The following is a 17,371-nucleotide window of genomic DNA, read 5'->3' as shown; positions in this document are numbered from 1 at the left end:
TTTCTTGTTACCTGCCAGAGTGTGTCGAATTTGGTGCCCTCAGGAATGGAATATTTCCCAGATTTATCGTGATCCACCCGGTAGTGATACACGGTCTTGCCATAGACAAGGGACAGGGCATAGGCACGGTTCTCCTTTTTTTCTCTCAGCCTAGCAGGAAGGAAAATGATTAATAAATTATTAAAAGCAGCTCTTGGTTTCGCTCTGAGGATTGTCAGTGGTGAGTGGACACGGGTACATGGAGAGGTGCCCCTGCATCCCTGTATAAAATTATAATAAAAAGTATATATATAATATATAATATATATTGTATATTGTATACTATATTATATATTATAAATTATATATATAGTATTATATTATATGTATTATATATATAATATAATATTATATATATATATTATATATACATTATATATAATATATAATTATATATAATACAATCTGGGATTGTGGGTGTGGAGTTTGAATAGAAGTGTGTGATATCACAGGGTGGAAAACTTAGAGTTGAAGGTTTTAGAATATAGTAATATATATAAAGCAAGATAGTTTAAAGCAGAAGTTAATCCTTTTTCTTCACGAGTTTGAGTAGTATTATGTTATTAAATAAAAAAGTCCACACTACAAGTCATGAGTAGTTAGTTATTGAGTTAAAAGTAAAAATAATTCAAGTGTCAATTCTTAAGTGGACAGTTGATCCTTAAAAGGCCTTGTAGAGAGAGATGGGCTCCATTTTTAGCTTGTTAGAGTTAAGTACTATAAAACTCAGTTTACAGAATCCCAGAATAATGAGGTTGGAAGAGACCTCTAAGATCATGGAGTCCAACCTATGCCCTAACACCCCAACCAGACTATAGCACCAAGTGCCATGTCCAGTGTTTTTTTAAACACATCCAGAGATGGTGATTCCACCACCTCCCTGGGAAGAGCATTCCAGTGCTTTATTATTCTTTCGGTGAAAATTTTTTTCCTAAACTATATTTTTATGAAATTACAATACAGTTAAGAACTAAGAAACATCTAAGTCCAAACAAAAAACCATCTTATACACTTAATCCCCACCTTAACAATAAAAAAACCCCAAAGAGTCCACATAGTGGTGCCCCGTGTGAGGAAGAAGAGATCTGGGGTACAACCCAAATTTGAAATATCTGTAACCACTCTGAGAAAATTCAGCTACACCTCCTCTGTCACATGAAGCCAGTGACAGCAGGGCAGTGGGGGTGGGAAATGGTCAGAAATTCAGGGGTGTTCTGGTCTCTCTGAGTGCCACTGAGGGGACCCTGGTCAGCCCCAACATGGTGGACAGCAGGGAGGGCACTGTCCCATGCCCCGGGGTGCCAAAGGCAGCCAGGCTGATCCTGGGGTTACCAAAGGCAGCCAGGCTGATCCCTGGGGGTACCAAAGGCAGCCAGGCTGATCCTGGGGGTGCCAAAGGCAGCCAGGCTGATCCTGGGGGTACCAAAGGCAGCCAGGCTGATCCCTGGGGGTGCCAAAGGCAGCCAGGCTGATCCTGGGGGTACCAAAGGCAGCCAGGCTGATCCCTGGGGGTGCCAAAGGCAGCCAGGCTGAGCCCCTGCAGCAGAGGAAATGCTGGAACAACGGTGGAAGATGAAGGGGCCGACTCTTAGCAGGGTTAATCCAAATTTATTTCAGGAGCTCCAGGGAGCCCCCACAGCTCAGGGGGCTCCTGCTGAGAGCCCCGGGAGAGGTGCCAAGGTTACACTGAAAGGGAGGTGGAAACCCAAAGTAGAAAACATTTACTGACCAATGAGTGACCCTAAGGGATGGATTCTGGGAATGGACATTTAGGACAGGATTTGGGGTAACACTTGGGGGGTGACCCCTGGCCTCTGGCTGATCACTCGAGGTCCTGGAGGGAAAGTTCTAGATGGGGGGGATGGGATGCTGAGTGACTGACAGAGAGCCAGGGTGGGGATTTGGGGATGCTCTCAGCAAAGGGATTACACAGGTAGAGGGAGGGAACACAATCTAGGGTAAACCATTTGGGGAAAATAAGGGGATACAAAGACAAAACCATTATAAACCTAAAACCACACTACAACACAGGGGTGCCAGCATCCTCCGGGGGTTGGATACTCACAGGAATTTCCCATCAGGCTGTGCCCCCGAGTAGAGTCTTCGTTCCGCCTCCTCCCGGCTGATGTTGCCGTGGTACCAGGGCATCCTCTCGTGGGCTGTGGTGGCCACCAGCTTCTCCACCTGGGGAGCCTGGCTGATGATGGCCTGTTCTAGGGCATCTCCCTGGAAAAGAGCAGGAAAAGAGACCTCCTGCCATCCTGCTGCTCTGCTGATGGCTTCAGCACAGCTCACTGGGGGCACATGACACAGAAACTTGGGAAGTCTCGTGATTAATTGAGACCCAACAGCAGCTGAATTCTGTTCTGGTGCAGAGCAGAATTCCTGGCTTATCTCAGCTGACTTAATCCTTTAAATGCAGCTGAAGTCCTTTGACTTTGGTGAGGGAAAAGAGAAGGCATCATGTTTATGTGGGGAATCTTAATGCTGGGCTTGTGGGGTGTCATTCAGCCTTGTGTTCCTGGCTGGTGGCAAGTTGGATCTGTGTCTTGGCAGCCCCAAGGGCCACCCTGTGCTGGGGGCACCAGGCCCAGGGAGGGATTGTCCCACCCTGCTCTGCCCTGGGGCAGCCTCACCTCCAGTGCTGGGGGCACTTTGGGCACCACGAGATCAGAAGGAGCCAAAGCTGTTGGAGAGTGGCCAAAGGAGGGACACGGAGCTGGGGAAGGGCTGAGGAGCAGCTGAGGGCCCTTGGCTGGTTCAGCTGGAGCCCAGGAGACTGAGGGGAGGCTCCTGGGGGCTGCAGCTCCTGCCCAGGGCAGGCACAGGGGCAGGGGCTGAGCTCTGCTCTGGGACAGGGACAGGAGCCCAGCAAGGGCTGGAGCTGGGCCAGGCCTTGGCATGGAGCTCAGGGCAAGGTTCTGCCCCCCGAGGCTGCTGGGCACTGCCCAGGCTCCCCAGGGAATGGTGCCAAGGCTGCCACAGCTCCAGGAGCCTTTGGACACAGAATTCACAGAATCACAGAATTTTGGAATCACTGGGCTGGAAGAGACCTCCAAGACCATCGAGTCCAACCCAGCCCCAGCACCTCAACTGAACCCTGGCACCCAGAGCCACATCCAGGCTTTGTTAAACACACCCAGGGATGGGGACTCCACCACCTCCCAGGCAGCCATTCCAGACCTTTATCACCCTTTCTGTAAAAAACTTTTTCCTGCTATCCAACCTGTATTTCCCTTGGCACAGTTGAGGCTGTGTGCTCTGGTTCTGTCAGTTCCTGGAGAAAGAGCCCAGCCCCAGCTGAGCACAGGCACCTTTCAGGAGCTGCAGAGAGTGATGAGGGCACCCCTGAGTCTCCTTTTCTCCAGGCTGAGCACCCCCAGCTCCCTCAGTTGTTCCTCACAGGGTTTGTGCTCCCAGCCCCTCACTGACAGAGCCCTCAGGGCTGCTCAGGGTGGGGTTTGGGGTGGCTGTGCAGGGACAGGGGCTGCACTGGATGATCTTTTGGGTCTCTTCCAGCTCAGGATATTCCACCTTTCCTTGATTTTCTTGAGAGCACAACCTTTCTGGTGCCCCTGCCCTCCTGGCTGCCCACCACCCGCAGGACTTGGCAAGGTCGGTGCACTCTGGCAATCACAGGGGAGGGACCCTGAGCTCCTTTCCCCGGGCTCACGCCGGTGTCAAACCGTTCCTGTCCCTTTGCCAGGAGGTGGCGATGTCCTTTGTGCTATCTGCAGGTGGCCACCCATCTGCTCTGGGGGCAACCCTACAGCATCCCCGGTTCTGGGAGAGAATTCTGCAACAAAATACCTCATTTTAGCACAGAACACCTCAATCGGCTATAGAAACCCTACAGAACAGTTCGTTCACCCTAAAAAAATACCTCATTCTGTCAAACACATTTGGTGTAAATAGGCCAAATTCAGGAAGCTTCTATAGAAAGGCTCCATAAGGGCACTGCCTGAGCCATGTTTCTCTGAGGACTTAAAACAAAATATAAAATCCCAGAATGATTTAGGTTGGAAAAACCTCCAAGGTAATCGAGGCCAAGCTGTGCCCCATCCCCAGTTTGTCTCCAGCCCAGAGCACTGAGTGCCACGTCCAGGCCTTCCTTGGACACCTCCAGGGATGGGGACTCCAAACCTCCCTGGGCAGCCCCTTCCAAGGAAACAGCAAAATAACTCCTGGAAATGTTTGAGGAGCCAAGGTAGCAGCAGGCAGAAAGAAATGAAGTTCATGGCTGCCAGTGGGACCATTCAGAGTTTTGATTTATAGATTTTGATTTATATGATTTTTTTATATTGTAGATATTCCGGTCTGCAATAAAATGCAGGAATTTGTTTGTGGCTATTTTTAAATCTAAATAATTCACAGACATGATCCAGCACCCCTTGCCTTGGTTTCATGGGTAAAATCTTCAGTGGCAAAAAAAAAATAACCCTCCAGAGAGGCAAAAATTCTACTCCAAATAGTGCAAAAGACCAGAGCAAAAGTCTAAGTCTGGTTTCATTTCATCTTCAGCACAATGTTTGGAGGCATAGGCACCTCACATATGGAGAGATGCTCCCAGATATCACAGAATATTCTGAGTTGGAAGGGACCCACAAGGATCATCAAGTCCAGTTATTAAGTAAATGGGCCCATATGGGGATGGAACCCAAAACTTTGGCATTATTAGCACCATGCTCTGACCAACTGAGCCAATCTCAGGATTAGGATGGAGAATCTGCTGCCAGCAGTGCCAGGGACACATCCATGGCATGGGAGTCATGTCTTTATGTGCCTCTGGAGCTCTGTGGCTGGGTTTTGGGATGGGTTTGTTTAGTTCTGGGATGGTTTGTTGGGGTTTGGGATGGGTCATTGGGTTTTGGGATGAGTTGGTTTAGTTCTGGGATGGGTTTGTTGGGGTTTGGGACAGGTTTGTTGTGCTTTGGGATGGGTGGTTGGCTTTTGGGATGGGTTTGTTGGCTTTTGGGATGGGTTGTTGGCTTTTGGGATCAGAGCTGTGGTCTAAGGCAGGGAACATCTCATGGGCTGCAGAGGAGAAGGACACCTGGGGAAAGGCCTGCAAAGTGAACTCCTGCTGTTCCAAGGATGGGTCTGAAGGCTTGGGAAGATGTTTAGACCAGCGTGTGGAGAAGAAACTGGGAAAGAGCAGGATTCAGACCCCTCACAGTGCCAGCATCCTCCAAGGAGAGGAACCTTACTCTGCTGTGCTGCAAATGGGACACAACAGCACCAAAGGCATCACAGCTTCCCACCCTGTTGGAGCCCTGGCTGCTGAGAATTTTAAACTTTCTGTGCTGCCAGGCACTGACCCCCAAGAGAACACTGGATCTGACCTGAGGCTGTGGAGAAGCTTCCAAAATGGAATGACAGAGCTGGGATTGTGGGTGTGGAGATTGAATAGAAGTGTGTGATATCACAGGGTGGGAAACTTAGAGTTTAAGGTTTTAGAATACAGTAATATATATAAAGCAAGATAGAGGTTTTGGGGTGGAGGCTGGTCCTTCTTCTCCACCTTCTTCTCCATGGGTTTGTGTGGTTTTGTGTACTTGGATAAAAAAGTCCACATTGTGGGCATGGGTAGTTGGTTATTGGTCAAAAGTAAAAACAATTTAGGTGTCATTTCTTAATTGGACAGTTTATCCTTAGAAGGCCTTGTAGAGAGAGAGATGGGGCTCCATTTTTTAGTTTGTTAGAGTGAAACTGTAGAATGCTGTAGAACTCAGGGTTTGTAGGACTGTGACATAGATAAGAACTGATAAACAAGAAACACCATCTTGTGCAATTAATCCTGACCCTGGCAAAATGCAAGAGAACCAAAAAAAAAAGAAAAGCAAAAAAAAGAAAAACAAAACAAAACCAAAGAATCCACACCACCCCTCCCCTGGAAAGCCCCAGTACCTCCAGTTTCCAGGTCTGCCGCACGTATTCCCGCACCATGTTGTCCCTCATGCTGTCAAAGACACCGGGCTGGGGCTCCACCCCGCTGGGGCGGTTGCAGGGCTTGCGCAGGGGGCAGCAGAGCCCGTCGGCGTCCTTGGAGTAGAACTCGCAGAGCTCCTCGGGGCCGCAGTGCGCCTTGCCCCCCAGGATGGCGTAGGTGCCGTTGAGCTGGCGCTCGATGGGGTAGTGGTAGAACTGCAGGTCACACACCTGTCACAGACATCTTTTATGGAAAATCTTTTCCTTAGGATTTTTTCCTCCTGAGAAGCTGAGAGGCCTCAGGAACAAAATGTCAACAATGGTTATCTGCTGCTGTGGAATGCAACAGGTGCATCTGGGATTGGCCCATGTTGGATGTTTCTAATTAATGGCCAATCACAGCCCAGCTGGCTCAGACAGAGAGCAGAGCCACAAACCTTTGTCATCATTCCTTCCTATTCTATTCTTAGCCAGCCTTCTGATGAAATCCTTTCTTCTATTCTTTTAGTATAGTTTTAATGTAATATATATCATAAAATAATAAATCAAATAATAAATCAAGCCTTCTGAAACACAGAGTCAGATCCTCATCTCTTCCCTCACCCAAGAGCCCCTGTGAACGCTGTCACACGCACCATGGAGAGCACGTAGCCGCCCAGGCTGCGCAGGCACTGCCGCAGCAGGAACAGCCCGTCCGCCATCCCACCCAGCTTCAGGTGCTCCTCGGCCTCCGAGCGCGCGATGCTGCCGTAGTAGAAGGGCAGGTGGGCGGCGGCGTCCGGCATCTCCCCCTCCGCTCGATGGATCACGTGCTGTGGAGGCTGCTGGGCCAGCAGGGAGGAAGGTGGCAGCACTCCCCTGGAGGGAAAAGCCTTCAAGTTATAAGCAAATGTTGGGGAAGATGAAACAGGAAAGCCTTATAAATATGATTGTCTGGCAAAAGATTTTGAGAATATAGAAACTATAAGCAAGATTGAAATGAAAGCAAGCTTTGAGATCCCTCAGTTACTGAACAATGGGAAAACAATGGCATGGCCAGCTGAAGGTGATCCCCTTTTGATGGAACAACACCCTCTGCTTGCAGGCAGCTCCAAGGGTCTGAGCAGACCCTGCCAGCCTGGCAGAAGGGCCCAAAGAGGAGTTTTTAGTGTTTAAAATGTGACACAGTATGGTAGTGTAATGATTACTATAGGCTGTATGGAAATGCTATAGAATTTGTATCTTGTACTAGATTGGTTAGTGAGAATCAGAATATTCAACACAGAAGAAGATTTATTGTATTGGAACGGGAACTTCGCCCTTTTAGCTCTTACCCCTTTTACTCTCACACTCTTCCTTCTCTCACCCTCTCATCCTCTCTCCCCTCTCTTCTCTTGGGCCTGCTCTGAGCTGTGCCTGGCAGCTCCCAGCAGGGCCCTGCACCCAGGCCCTTTGCAATAAACCCCAAATTCCATGACCTGGCTGCAGAGATCTCTCATCTCCATCCATCCCGACTGTTCCTACCCTACGACGCTCCTACAACCAAAAGGCTTTTCCCAGCGTGCCTTGCTGTGATATGCAGATTCAATGTATCCCATTGGCCCTTCCCACTCGCTCTACCCCAGTGCCCTCATACCATTGGCCCTGATGCTCTGTCCCACCCCTTGAGAGCCCTGTATAAATCCCTGCTTTGACCAATGGCACGTTTCTTTGTCCCTGGATCCTTTTGAGGAAGGAGCTCAATAAAGGCTCTCTCATACCAAGACCCCGTCTCTCTTTCTGCATCACCCGGATCACAGAGGAGCTGAAATCCCTCAGCATTGAGCACAGATGTGCTGTGCCCCCAAGGTGATTTTTTTCAAGACACTTCTGAGCAATACCTGCTGTGACAACCCACTGCTGGGCCCCGGCCTGGCAGGGAAAATTGGTCCCTGAAGCATCATTTTGCAAAATGTTTTAATTGGGGTTCAGACTTCCCTGTCTAGAGGTTCTCCTGCCGGCTTTCTGTGGGGTCATTTCAAACTCACAGCATCCCACATCCCTCTATTCTGCCCTTACTGGAGCTGGGAAGTGTAAATAAAAATCCACCTCATCTTGACTTAAAGATCCCAAGCAACAGAGAATTTACTTGATCTTGATTAATAGATGCTAAGGAATAGAGAAACCACCTGAACCTGATTTAAGGATCCCAAGCAAGAGAGAATCCACTTGATCTTGATTTATAGATGCTAAGGAATAGAGAAACCATCTGAACCTGATTTAAAGATCCCAAGCAAGAGAATATGCCCCAAATCCTACAGTGAGTTCCTCCAGTCCTTGATTACCTTCACTATTAAAAATGTGCTCCTTAAATCCATCCTGATGTTTTTAGCCTTGACTTCCTACCATTTTCTCTCCAGCCCTGCTCACAATAAAAGGAAATTCTTTGGCCTCTCAGAATAAATGAGTTTTGCCATGAAGGTCTAGAAGGCCAAAACCTTAAATGCATTGAGATTAAAACATGAGATGGATATGAAATGTCTAAAACAACATTTAGATAAACAACTGCACCAAGCACAGCGAAAGGAGAGAAACCCAAGTGCTTCTGGGTAGACATCAACCATCAGTCAGCAGAAACAAGAAGAAACCTTCCTTGAATTGTTTTTTAAACAATCTGTGGAATTTTTCCCTACAATACCTGGCTCTGGCTGGTTCCTGATGCTCCGATCCCTTTGGCAGAGAGGGCCCTTCGTTGACCAAGTTCCTGCAGAGCCCCTGGTGCCAAAGAGCTTTAGGGCTTGTCTCTGTACAGGGCTTGTATCTCGATCTTGAATCACCTAAAATCCCACCCAGAGGGTGTTGACAGAGCCCAGTTTGCTGTGATCAATGGAAACATTATCGTGACCAAAGGGTCTCATTTGTTCCCTGGAGCCTGAACTTTGGGGTTGCTCCTGCGCAGACGATGACCCCAAAAAGATCGGAGAGATTTTCTCCACCTGCGCCCCCTGCAAACACGTCACTCATGTAAGGAGCAAAGAAACATCAGATTTTGGAGCAGCACGTTGGGTGTTTGCCCTAATTGTTCCCAATTTTACTCTTCTGGCCATGGTGGGAGAAATTGTTTCCCCATGGGCTGAGCCCACTGCTGTGGTCTCTGCTCCCAGGCAGTGCCCAGAGCTGTGCCTGGGCATGTGGTCAGCCCTGCCATGGTGGTCAGCCCTGCTCTGGCTCATGCCAGCCTGGTTCATCCCTCCCAGCAGCACAGGGCCCTCCTGCCATCCCCTGGCATCTCTGGAGCTGGGGAGGGCTTGGCTGGATCTCTGTGTGGGAAGGGCTCAGGAGGAACCGTTCTGCCCATGCACGCTGCTCTGCTCAGCCCTCAGCAGCAAAGGGCTGCCAGGAGCTGGATTTATGGCCACCAGAGCCTCCTCTACCAATTTGTTGTCCCCACGAAGCTCTGAAATGGCCCTGATGAGAACAGGAAGGGGGAGCAGAGAGGAGGTGTCTCAGCTGAGGCAGGAAACCACAACAGGAAGCGTCAGTGGTTCACAGCCAGGGTGAGAGACCAGCAGAAACCATCCCAGGCACAGCTCAAATCAGCCCAAATTGTGAAGGCCCTGTCACCAAATTCACCAAATGGAGCAAAGTGGGGGTCTTGGCACAGCTGCCAGTCTGGAACGTGGAGGTGAACGGGAACCCCCTGAGGCTCAAACCCAAACTGGAGTTGGTGCTTGGGACCAAAGCCAAGCATCCTAATCCTGTGGTGCCTCCAGATATTAAAGCCCAGACTGGTTCCCAGAGCTGGTTCCCCAGGTTCAGCTCCTGAGACCAGCTGGCTGCCAGCTCTGCCTGAGCTCAGCCTGCTCCCAGGAGGATAACTCCAGGAAAATGGGCTGGAGGAGATGAGCAGTGAGGACTGCAGCTCTTGGGTTTAGCTGCAATCAGGTTCATGAGTCATGTTCTTGAGGAACAGGAAATACTGAGTGGGCAGAGGGACGTCAGTGGCCTCCTGTGTGAGCTGCTGCTTTGCACTGGGAAAAACAGCCATGACATCTGCACCCAAACCTGCTGAATCCCTTCTCTGGAAAGTCCAGGAGCAGAACATCACAGCAAGTGGAGCACCTGTGTCAGCAGCTCAGCCAGGTGAAAGTGAGAGGGCAAAAGTTATTGATGATGTGAGCCCTCACAGAATTTCCAGCTGCCCACACAGGGTGCTCTGTTATAAACAGGATGTTTTCCCTCACCAAACACAGAGCTGGGAGTGAAGAAACCCTCACAGAGATAGGAGAGGGACCCAGGGCTCAGGGGTTGGGTCAGGCAGTGCCACCTAAGCCTTGCTGCCACAGATCAACCCTGGTAGGAAATTACTCTGCTGAGTAAAACCTTCCCAGTCCTGAGACATGAGGGAAAGTCACCCCCTGAAGCCTGAGAACACATTGGAACAGGAAGATTTATATTCCCTCTAAAGCTGTTGCTTTTAAATATTTGTCCTGGCTGGTTTTATTGCCCACACACCAGCTCAGGGTCTCCTCTAATTCTTCTTCCAAACTCTGTTCCTTGGCACCAGCTCTGCATGCACCTGAGCAACCCTGACCAACCTCAACAGACCTGCACAAATCACCTTCAACTTTGTTCTCCCACGCTGCCAAATGCGGCCAAAAATGAGAACCAGTTTCATGGACCAGCACCTGAAAGAACCTGCAAGGGACCTTCCACCATTATTCATATTCAATTATTATTCATTTTTCCAGTTTCATCTGTGTCCCTGGGGCTGCAGGTGCTGGGTGTTCCCTTGGGTTTGGGTGATCCCACAGGTTGGGTACAGAATTCACAGAATTCACAGAATTCACAGAATTCCAGAATCACTGGGTTGGGAGAGACCTCCAAGATCATCGAGTCCAACCCAGCCCCAACCCCTCAACTGAACCCTGGCACCCAGTGCCACATCCAGGCTTTGTTAAACACACCCAGGGATGGGGACTCCACCACCTCCCTGGGCAACCATTCCAGAGCTTTATCACTCTTTCTGTGAAAAACTGAAAGAATAATAAATTTTTCCTAATATCCAACCTATTTTTTTTTCCTAATATCCTAATTAGGTTTTTCCTAATATCCTGCCTATAGGATAGGATCTCACCAACTTTCTAATATCCAATCTATATTTTTTTCCTAATATCCAACCTATATTTCTTCCTAATATCCAACCTATATTTTTTTCCTGATACCCAACCTGTATTTCCCTGGCACAGCTTGAGGCTGTGTGCTCTGGTTCTGTCAGTTCCTGGAGAAAGAGCCCAGCCCCAGGTGAGCACAGGCACCTTTCAGGAGCTGCAGAGAGTGATGAGGGCACCCCTGAGTCTCCTTTTCTCCAGGCAGGGCTGGAAGCCCAGGGCTTCCTCTGGTGATGGCCACGTTGGCAAGTTGCTGTGATGATGTGAAGATGCACCCAAAAAAACAACTCCCACATGAAATGAGTCGGGTCTGTGCCCCACAACACAGGAAAGGCAGGCAGGAAGCCCTGGAGATGTCACTCAATCACATCTATTTATAGCTGGCCACTCGTTTTTACTCATATCAGACAAGAACCAACAGGAACTGGTTTGATTTTATAATTTCCCAGAACAGCACTTGATGCAAATCCAGACCAGTTCCTGAGAGCAGGGGGTTGTACTGGTGAAACTGGAGGCAGCACTGGAAGGTTCAGCATCCTGTTAGGACCATGCTTTGTGTCTCCTTGTCCTGGCAGCAATGATCCCACACACTACAAATAATCCCTGCTAACGCAGCCACAATGGGGTGGCTGGGACAGTCTGGGGGGGAGCAGGTGGGGAAGGGCTGAAGGATGGGAATTGTGATGGGGAACCAGCCTGGAGAGGGAAAAAGGGGGGTCTGGGGGGCTTCTGTTCTTTGGGGGTGGTTTGTGTTGCCAGTGTGGGGTGGTTTTAACAAATCCCTAAATGGAGTTTAACTGGGAAGTGCCAGGAAAATGTGCCTGGGGATGGCTGAGAGAGGAATTCAGCCTGGGATGGGGCCTGAGGGCTCTGAACTGCTCCAGGGGTTCCTTCTGCTGCTTCTCAGGGCTGGGGTGTCCTGTGGAGAGGCTTCTGATGGGCACGGGGATGGACCAGGTTTGGGATTGCTGATGGGCAGGGAGACAGCCCAGGTTTGGGATTGCTCCAGAGTGGGTTCCTGATTGACAGGGGCACAGCCTGGATTTGGGATTGCTGATGGACAGGGGACAGGGTGGATTTGGGATTGTTCTGGGGTCATTCCTGATGGACAGGGGGACAGCCCAGGTTTGGGATTGCTCCAGAGTGGGTTCCTGATGGACAGCCCACCTCAGCCTGGGTTTGGGATTGCTGATGGGCAGGGGGACAGCCCGGGTTTGGGATTGCTCTGGGGTCATTCCCAATGGATGTGGGGGGACCAGTCTGGGTTTGGGATTGCTCTGGGGTCATTCCTGATGGGCAGGGGGACAGGGTGGATTTGGGATTGTCCTGGGGTCATTCCCAATGGATGGGGAACAGCCCAGGTTTGGAATTGCTCTGGGGTCATTCTCAATGGATGGGGGACAGCCCAGGTTTGGAATTGCTCTGGGGTCATTCCTGATGGACAGGGAACAGCCCAGGGTTTGGGATTGCTGATGGGCACAGGGATGGACCAGGTTTGGGATTGCTCCAGAGTGGGATCCTGATGGACAGCCCACCTCAGCCTGGGTTTGGGATTGCTGATGGACAAGGGGACAGCCCGGGTTTGGGATTGCTCTGGGGTCATTCCCAATGGATGGGGAACAGCCCGTGTTTGGGATTGCTCCAGGGTCATTCCTGATGGACAAGGGACAGCCCAGGTTTGGGATTGCCCATCCTGCAGCAGCACCACAGGTGTGGTGTGGGGCACGACTCTGCCCTGAGCTCCCCCGGGCTCTGCTGCCTCCTTGTCCCCTCCTGATGCCAAATGGCCACAAAGCTGCTTCTGGTGGTGCCTCACCTGGACCCACCTGCATTTAATGCCAGAATAAATGCACTTTGTTGTGGTGCTGTTTGCTGCAGAGGTGATGGCACAGCCAGGGACCTCCTGCCTGTCCCCAGCCCTTCCCTGCATTTCATTCTCTTGTTTCTGACTTGTGGCTGAAGACAAGAAAGAGGCTGGAAAACACCTTCAGTGTCCAAGTTGATTTTGCAGATTGTTCATCCCAGGACTGGCTGGGACTGTGTAAGAGGAGGAACTGAGGAGCTGATTCTGGGAGGATTCTTGGGGTTTTGTTTGTTTTTTAAATCTTAAAAATTTTAATCTTAAAAAAATAAGATTGTTTAAAATCTTAAACAGAAAACTTGCAATAATTTTGATTTAAATTGAAATAACTTTGATTCAACTTGAAATAACTTTGATTCAATGCAATGTTCCTTAGTTCAAAGAAAAAAAACCTGAAAAACTTCACTTTGCCTTGACCTGGCTGCATTCTACTAATTACTAATGTTTAATTATTTATGCACTCCATGGCAGCTCTTCCCAACCTTTAGGAGCACTCACATTCCTGGCTGGAGCTGCCGTTCTGCCCTCCCTGCTGGCTGCTAATTAAAGCCAAAGCTGCTCAGCTCTTGATTAACACTTGAGCTGTGTGGGAGTTTGTGAGAGCCTGTCTGTGTTTGTGCTCACAAACACGGGCTGGGTGCAGATAACGATCTGCTCCCCTGCTCAGGGAGCTCACTGACTCACAGCTGCCTGAAATGGGTGAGTTTACGGTAAATCTGCAGGGAAAACCTCCCTGATTCCCACCGAGGACCTGGTCTGCTCTCGCTGCCCTTGAACAAGCCGGGTCCTCAGTGCCCCAGTGTGAAAAGTGCACATTGTATGGCTGTCTGCAGATATTTACCATATGTATTTTGATGTATTGATTAGTAGTGCTGTATTAACATTTTAGTAATAAATGTAGTCTTGTAATTAAAAGGTAACTTTTGTAGTTATTTATTTTGTAGTTAAAATAAGAACTATGTTAGTGGGATTTTTTTAAGAAAGGAATGAGGCACTTGCTCCAGAGAGCAGTCCCAGGACACCTGAATCTTTCAGAGAAAGAGAATTTATTGCTCCATTATCAGAAGAAATGAACTTCTTCCCGCCTTGAAGGTGCTGTCAGGATTAGAAGGAAGAAGTTGATGATGACCAGACAGAATCCTGTGTTTGAATGGAATTTATGCATCATGTATGAGATGTATGAATATACAACAGGTTATTGTTTTTAAGAGTTAATCCTCTGTTAACTGTGTCCTTTTCCGGGCTCGTGCTGCCCAGAAAAAGGTACCCAGACTGTCCATAACTCTTTGTCTTTATTGTCTCATACTGTCCTAATTCAATTTGTCCAAATGATTATTACTCTAACTGTATTCCTATTTTTATAACCATTTTATTACTATTAAACTTTTAAAATTTTAAAAACAAGTGATTGGCGTTTTTCACACCCAGCGCTGCCTGATGCAGAAAAGCTCCAGAAAAAAATCACCAAGGGTGGAAAAGACCTCGAACCTTTGACCCAACACCCAAAGCCCAGCTCTGAGTGCCATGCCCAGTTGTTCATTGAGCACCTCCAAGGTGTTTCACTGCTTCCCAGGGCAACCTGTTCCAGTGCTTGACACCTTTCCCATGAAGAAATCCTCCCTGATGTCCTCCTCCCCCTCTGAAGTGAAATGTGGGAGCCATTTGGCCCCAGGGACGATCCCCAGTCCTCTTCAGGAGGAAAAATATTGAATTCCACAGCACTGGCAAGGCCCATGGAAGGACCTGACAATGAGGGAAGGCTCCTGGCAGTGACAGGAGCAGGGAAAAGCTGGTCCTGGGGAGCTCAGTGTCCCTCTACCCCCTCATAAATCCTTTTTCAGACACCTCATGTCCCTCTATCCCTTTCTAAATCCTTTTTCAGACACCTCATGTCCCTCTATCCCCTTCTAAATCTTTTTTCAGAGACCTCATGTCCCTCCATCCCCTTCTAAATCCTTTCCAGAGGCCTCATGTGCCTCTACCCCTTTCTTAAATCCTTTCCAGACACCCATCCCAGTGTTAGTGGAGCTCCAAAGGACAGGGGATGGTTCTGTTCAAGTGCTTGTGAGAATGTAATGTAATGTTATATAATATAATGTAATATAATATAGACGGTTTTAAGAGCTGGACATTCTAAAATTATTTCCCTTATCATTTTAACCCATTCCTTTCAAGTCCCTCCAAGCCAAACCATTCCATGGTTCTGTGACTCCCTGTTCCAACCTTCCTCCCCATGAGGGACCTGTGGAAGATCCCAGCCAGGCAGGTCTGGTGCCCTCAGATAGCCCCAAAGGCCTGGGCTCTCCTGATCCTGCACAGGGTTATTTGTTAACAGGAGGAAGCAATTTGCTGCAGGAGAGGGACAGGGCCACCTGCCCTGGGGCTGCTGGGGACACCTCTGTGCCTGCTCCCTTCAGGCTGGGCTTCTCTAATGGCTGGCACTGCAGAAAGGAGGGTTTAGGTTCCCAGAAAGCAATTTCTTTGTTCCCACAAAGCTTCTTTTTGGTGTCACTCTGCTTCCTCTGGGTTTTCTCAGGTGCCTCCCCACAGGGGCTGGGATAGGAATTTCTGTGAGATCACAGCCACCAGATGAGGGTGATGTCTCAGGTTTGGCTTTTATATTTTTCACATTCTGTGCTGCTTTAGTGGGTGGGTCTGGGCTTCACATGAGGGGAAGGTGAGCTCTGTGCACAGAGCAGGGAGACAAAACAATTCCTGCTCCAGCTGGGCACCAAGGACAAATGATCCAAATCTCAGCCCTAAGAGTACAAACAACATGGGCTGGAGAGAGAAAAACAAGAAGGATGGGACTGCATGGGCTGGGGCTGGAATTGGACAATGAACTCCAATATGCAAATGGACCAGAAATATAAAAATGAGAGACTCGTGCCTGGTCGTGCATTTTGGGACCATTTTGGTTCATCTTGGGCTCAGCCCTGGCTGGGCTCTTGTGCTGCCCAAGACTCCAAGTGGTTAGAGCAGGCACAGAAACCCTTCTTGGAGCTGCCCCTGGTTTGTGGAAGCATCTTCTCCCAGGCCAAATGTCCCTGGTGAGCAGCTTCCCCCTGGAACAGGAAAGAGCAGGAGGATGCTGGGCCCAGGGTGGCACTGCTGGGACATTTCTGTGTAAAACCATGTCACTGTGCTGTCCTCAGGCAGCCTGGCCTCCTCTGCTGGCTGTGGACTGAGCTGTGAAAACACAAACACCCTGCCGAGCCTTTGTGGAGCCACTGGAAACACTCCTGGCTCCAGAGCCATTGATCCTGAACAGTTTTTAATGAGGGGCTGGGGCACAGAGTTAAACACAACCCTGTTGGGACGGATGGAAGTTTGACAAGAAAGTCTCACAGATATGTGTGCTTAGCAGAAAGATTTTTAAATGTTGAGTCTGGTGAAGGAATAGAGATGAAAGTTTTGATATAGAGGAAAAGAATTGCTGAGCCAGTCTCACTGGATAACCAAGGAGGCAAAGGGTGTGTTAGTTAGAAGGGGTTTTTATGGCTTAGAGCAAAGGATAAACCCACCTGAAACAAGAAGATGTTTTTACCAAGCAGAAAAATAGCACAGGCAAACAAGGCAGTGAAGTTGCAAGTAGAAAAAAGGTCTCAGAATCTTCCACTGCAAGAAAACTGAAAAACAGCTTCTAGCTTAAACTGTAATGTACTGACTTTTAGTGATTGGAGAACAGTAACATGAATATGGTAATTATAGTAGTTATGATAGGCTATGGATAATAGTTAAGGTATAGATTGGTTCTGCTGTATTAAGATGCTCAGCAAAGAAGAGTCTATAATGCATTGTAACCAAAAGAAAAGTCTATAATTCAATGGAACCAAAACCAAAGGGTCTCCAGGCCTGCCTGCAGCTGGAGCTGCCACTGTGGGCACAGCTCTGTCACCCATGACCCTGGGCTGCTGGAACATCTTAGATACAATAAACTGCATTTTGGAGAGCTGCCTGGAGTCCCACATCTCTCATTTAGGCTCTCAAGTGGCGCCCAACGTGCAGCACCATTAGTAAGAGGGATTGGTAAGAGCCTGAATGAGGGATGTGGGTCTCCAGGCCTGCCTGCAGCTGGGGCTCACAGCTGTGGGTGCAGCTCTGTCACCCATGATCCTGGACTGCTGGAACCTCTTGGATACAATAAACTGCATTTTGGAGAGCTGCCTGGAGTCCCACACCCCTCATTTAGGCCCTTGCAGAACCCCCCCCCACCCTTTCCTGCCTGGCATCCCCCTGTGCTCCTGTGGGCTGAGAGCTCAGCCCTGGCTCTCAGCAAATGATGCCAGGAGCTTTGTCCTGGGGCTGCAGGAGCACAGAGCTCGTCCCTGCCACCAAGGTGTTGACAACAAATGGAAAGCAGTCAGAAATGCTGCAGCTCCTCTGGCTTTGGGATCGAGCAGGAAACTGCAGC

General features: G+C 49.2%; 1 protein-coding gene across 2 annotated transcripts in view; it reads right to left on the bottom strand.

Moving 5' to 3' along the window:
- ZAP70 (zeta chain of T cell receptor associated protein kinase 70) overlaps positions 1-17,371 on the bottom strand; it is a 41,421-nt gene that overhangs the window by 13,017 nt on the left and 11,033 nt on the right. For both annotated transcript variants that reach the window (XM_071451932.1, XM_071451931.1), the window contains exons 2-5: positions 6,603-6,825; positions 5,947-6,198; positions 2,105-2,265; positions 12-150 (exon numbers count right to left, since the gene is read on the bottom strand). In XM_071451932.1, the coding sequence (XP_071308033.1) occupies positions 12-150; positions 2,105-2,265; positions 5,947-6,198; positions 6,603-6,752 (702 nt within the window). In that variant the 5' untranslated portion in view covers positions 6,753-6,825. The remainder of the gene's footprint in view (positions 1-11; positions 151-2,104; positions 2,266-5,946; positions 6,199-6,602; positions 6,826-17,371) is intronic.

This window comes from Agelaius tricolor, unplaced genomic scaffold (genome assembly GCF_023055355.1).
Source record: "Agelaius tricolor isolate 1412-34295 unplaced genomic scaffold, bAgeTri1.0.p SCAF_33, whole genome shotgun sequence".
NCBI classification, from domain to species: domain Eukaryota; kingdom Metazoa; phylum Chordata; class Aves; order Passeriformes; family Icteridae; genus Agelaius; species Agelaius tricolor.
Note: the sequence above shows the minus strand (reverse complement) of the source record. Positions and strands in the feature narration are given on the sequence as shown.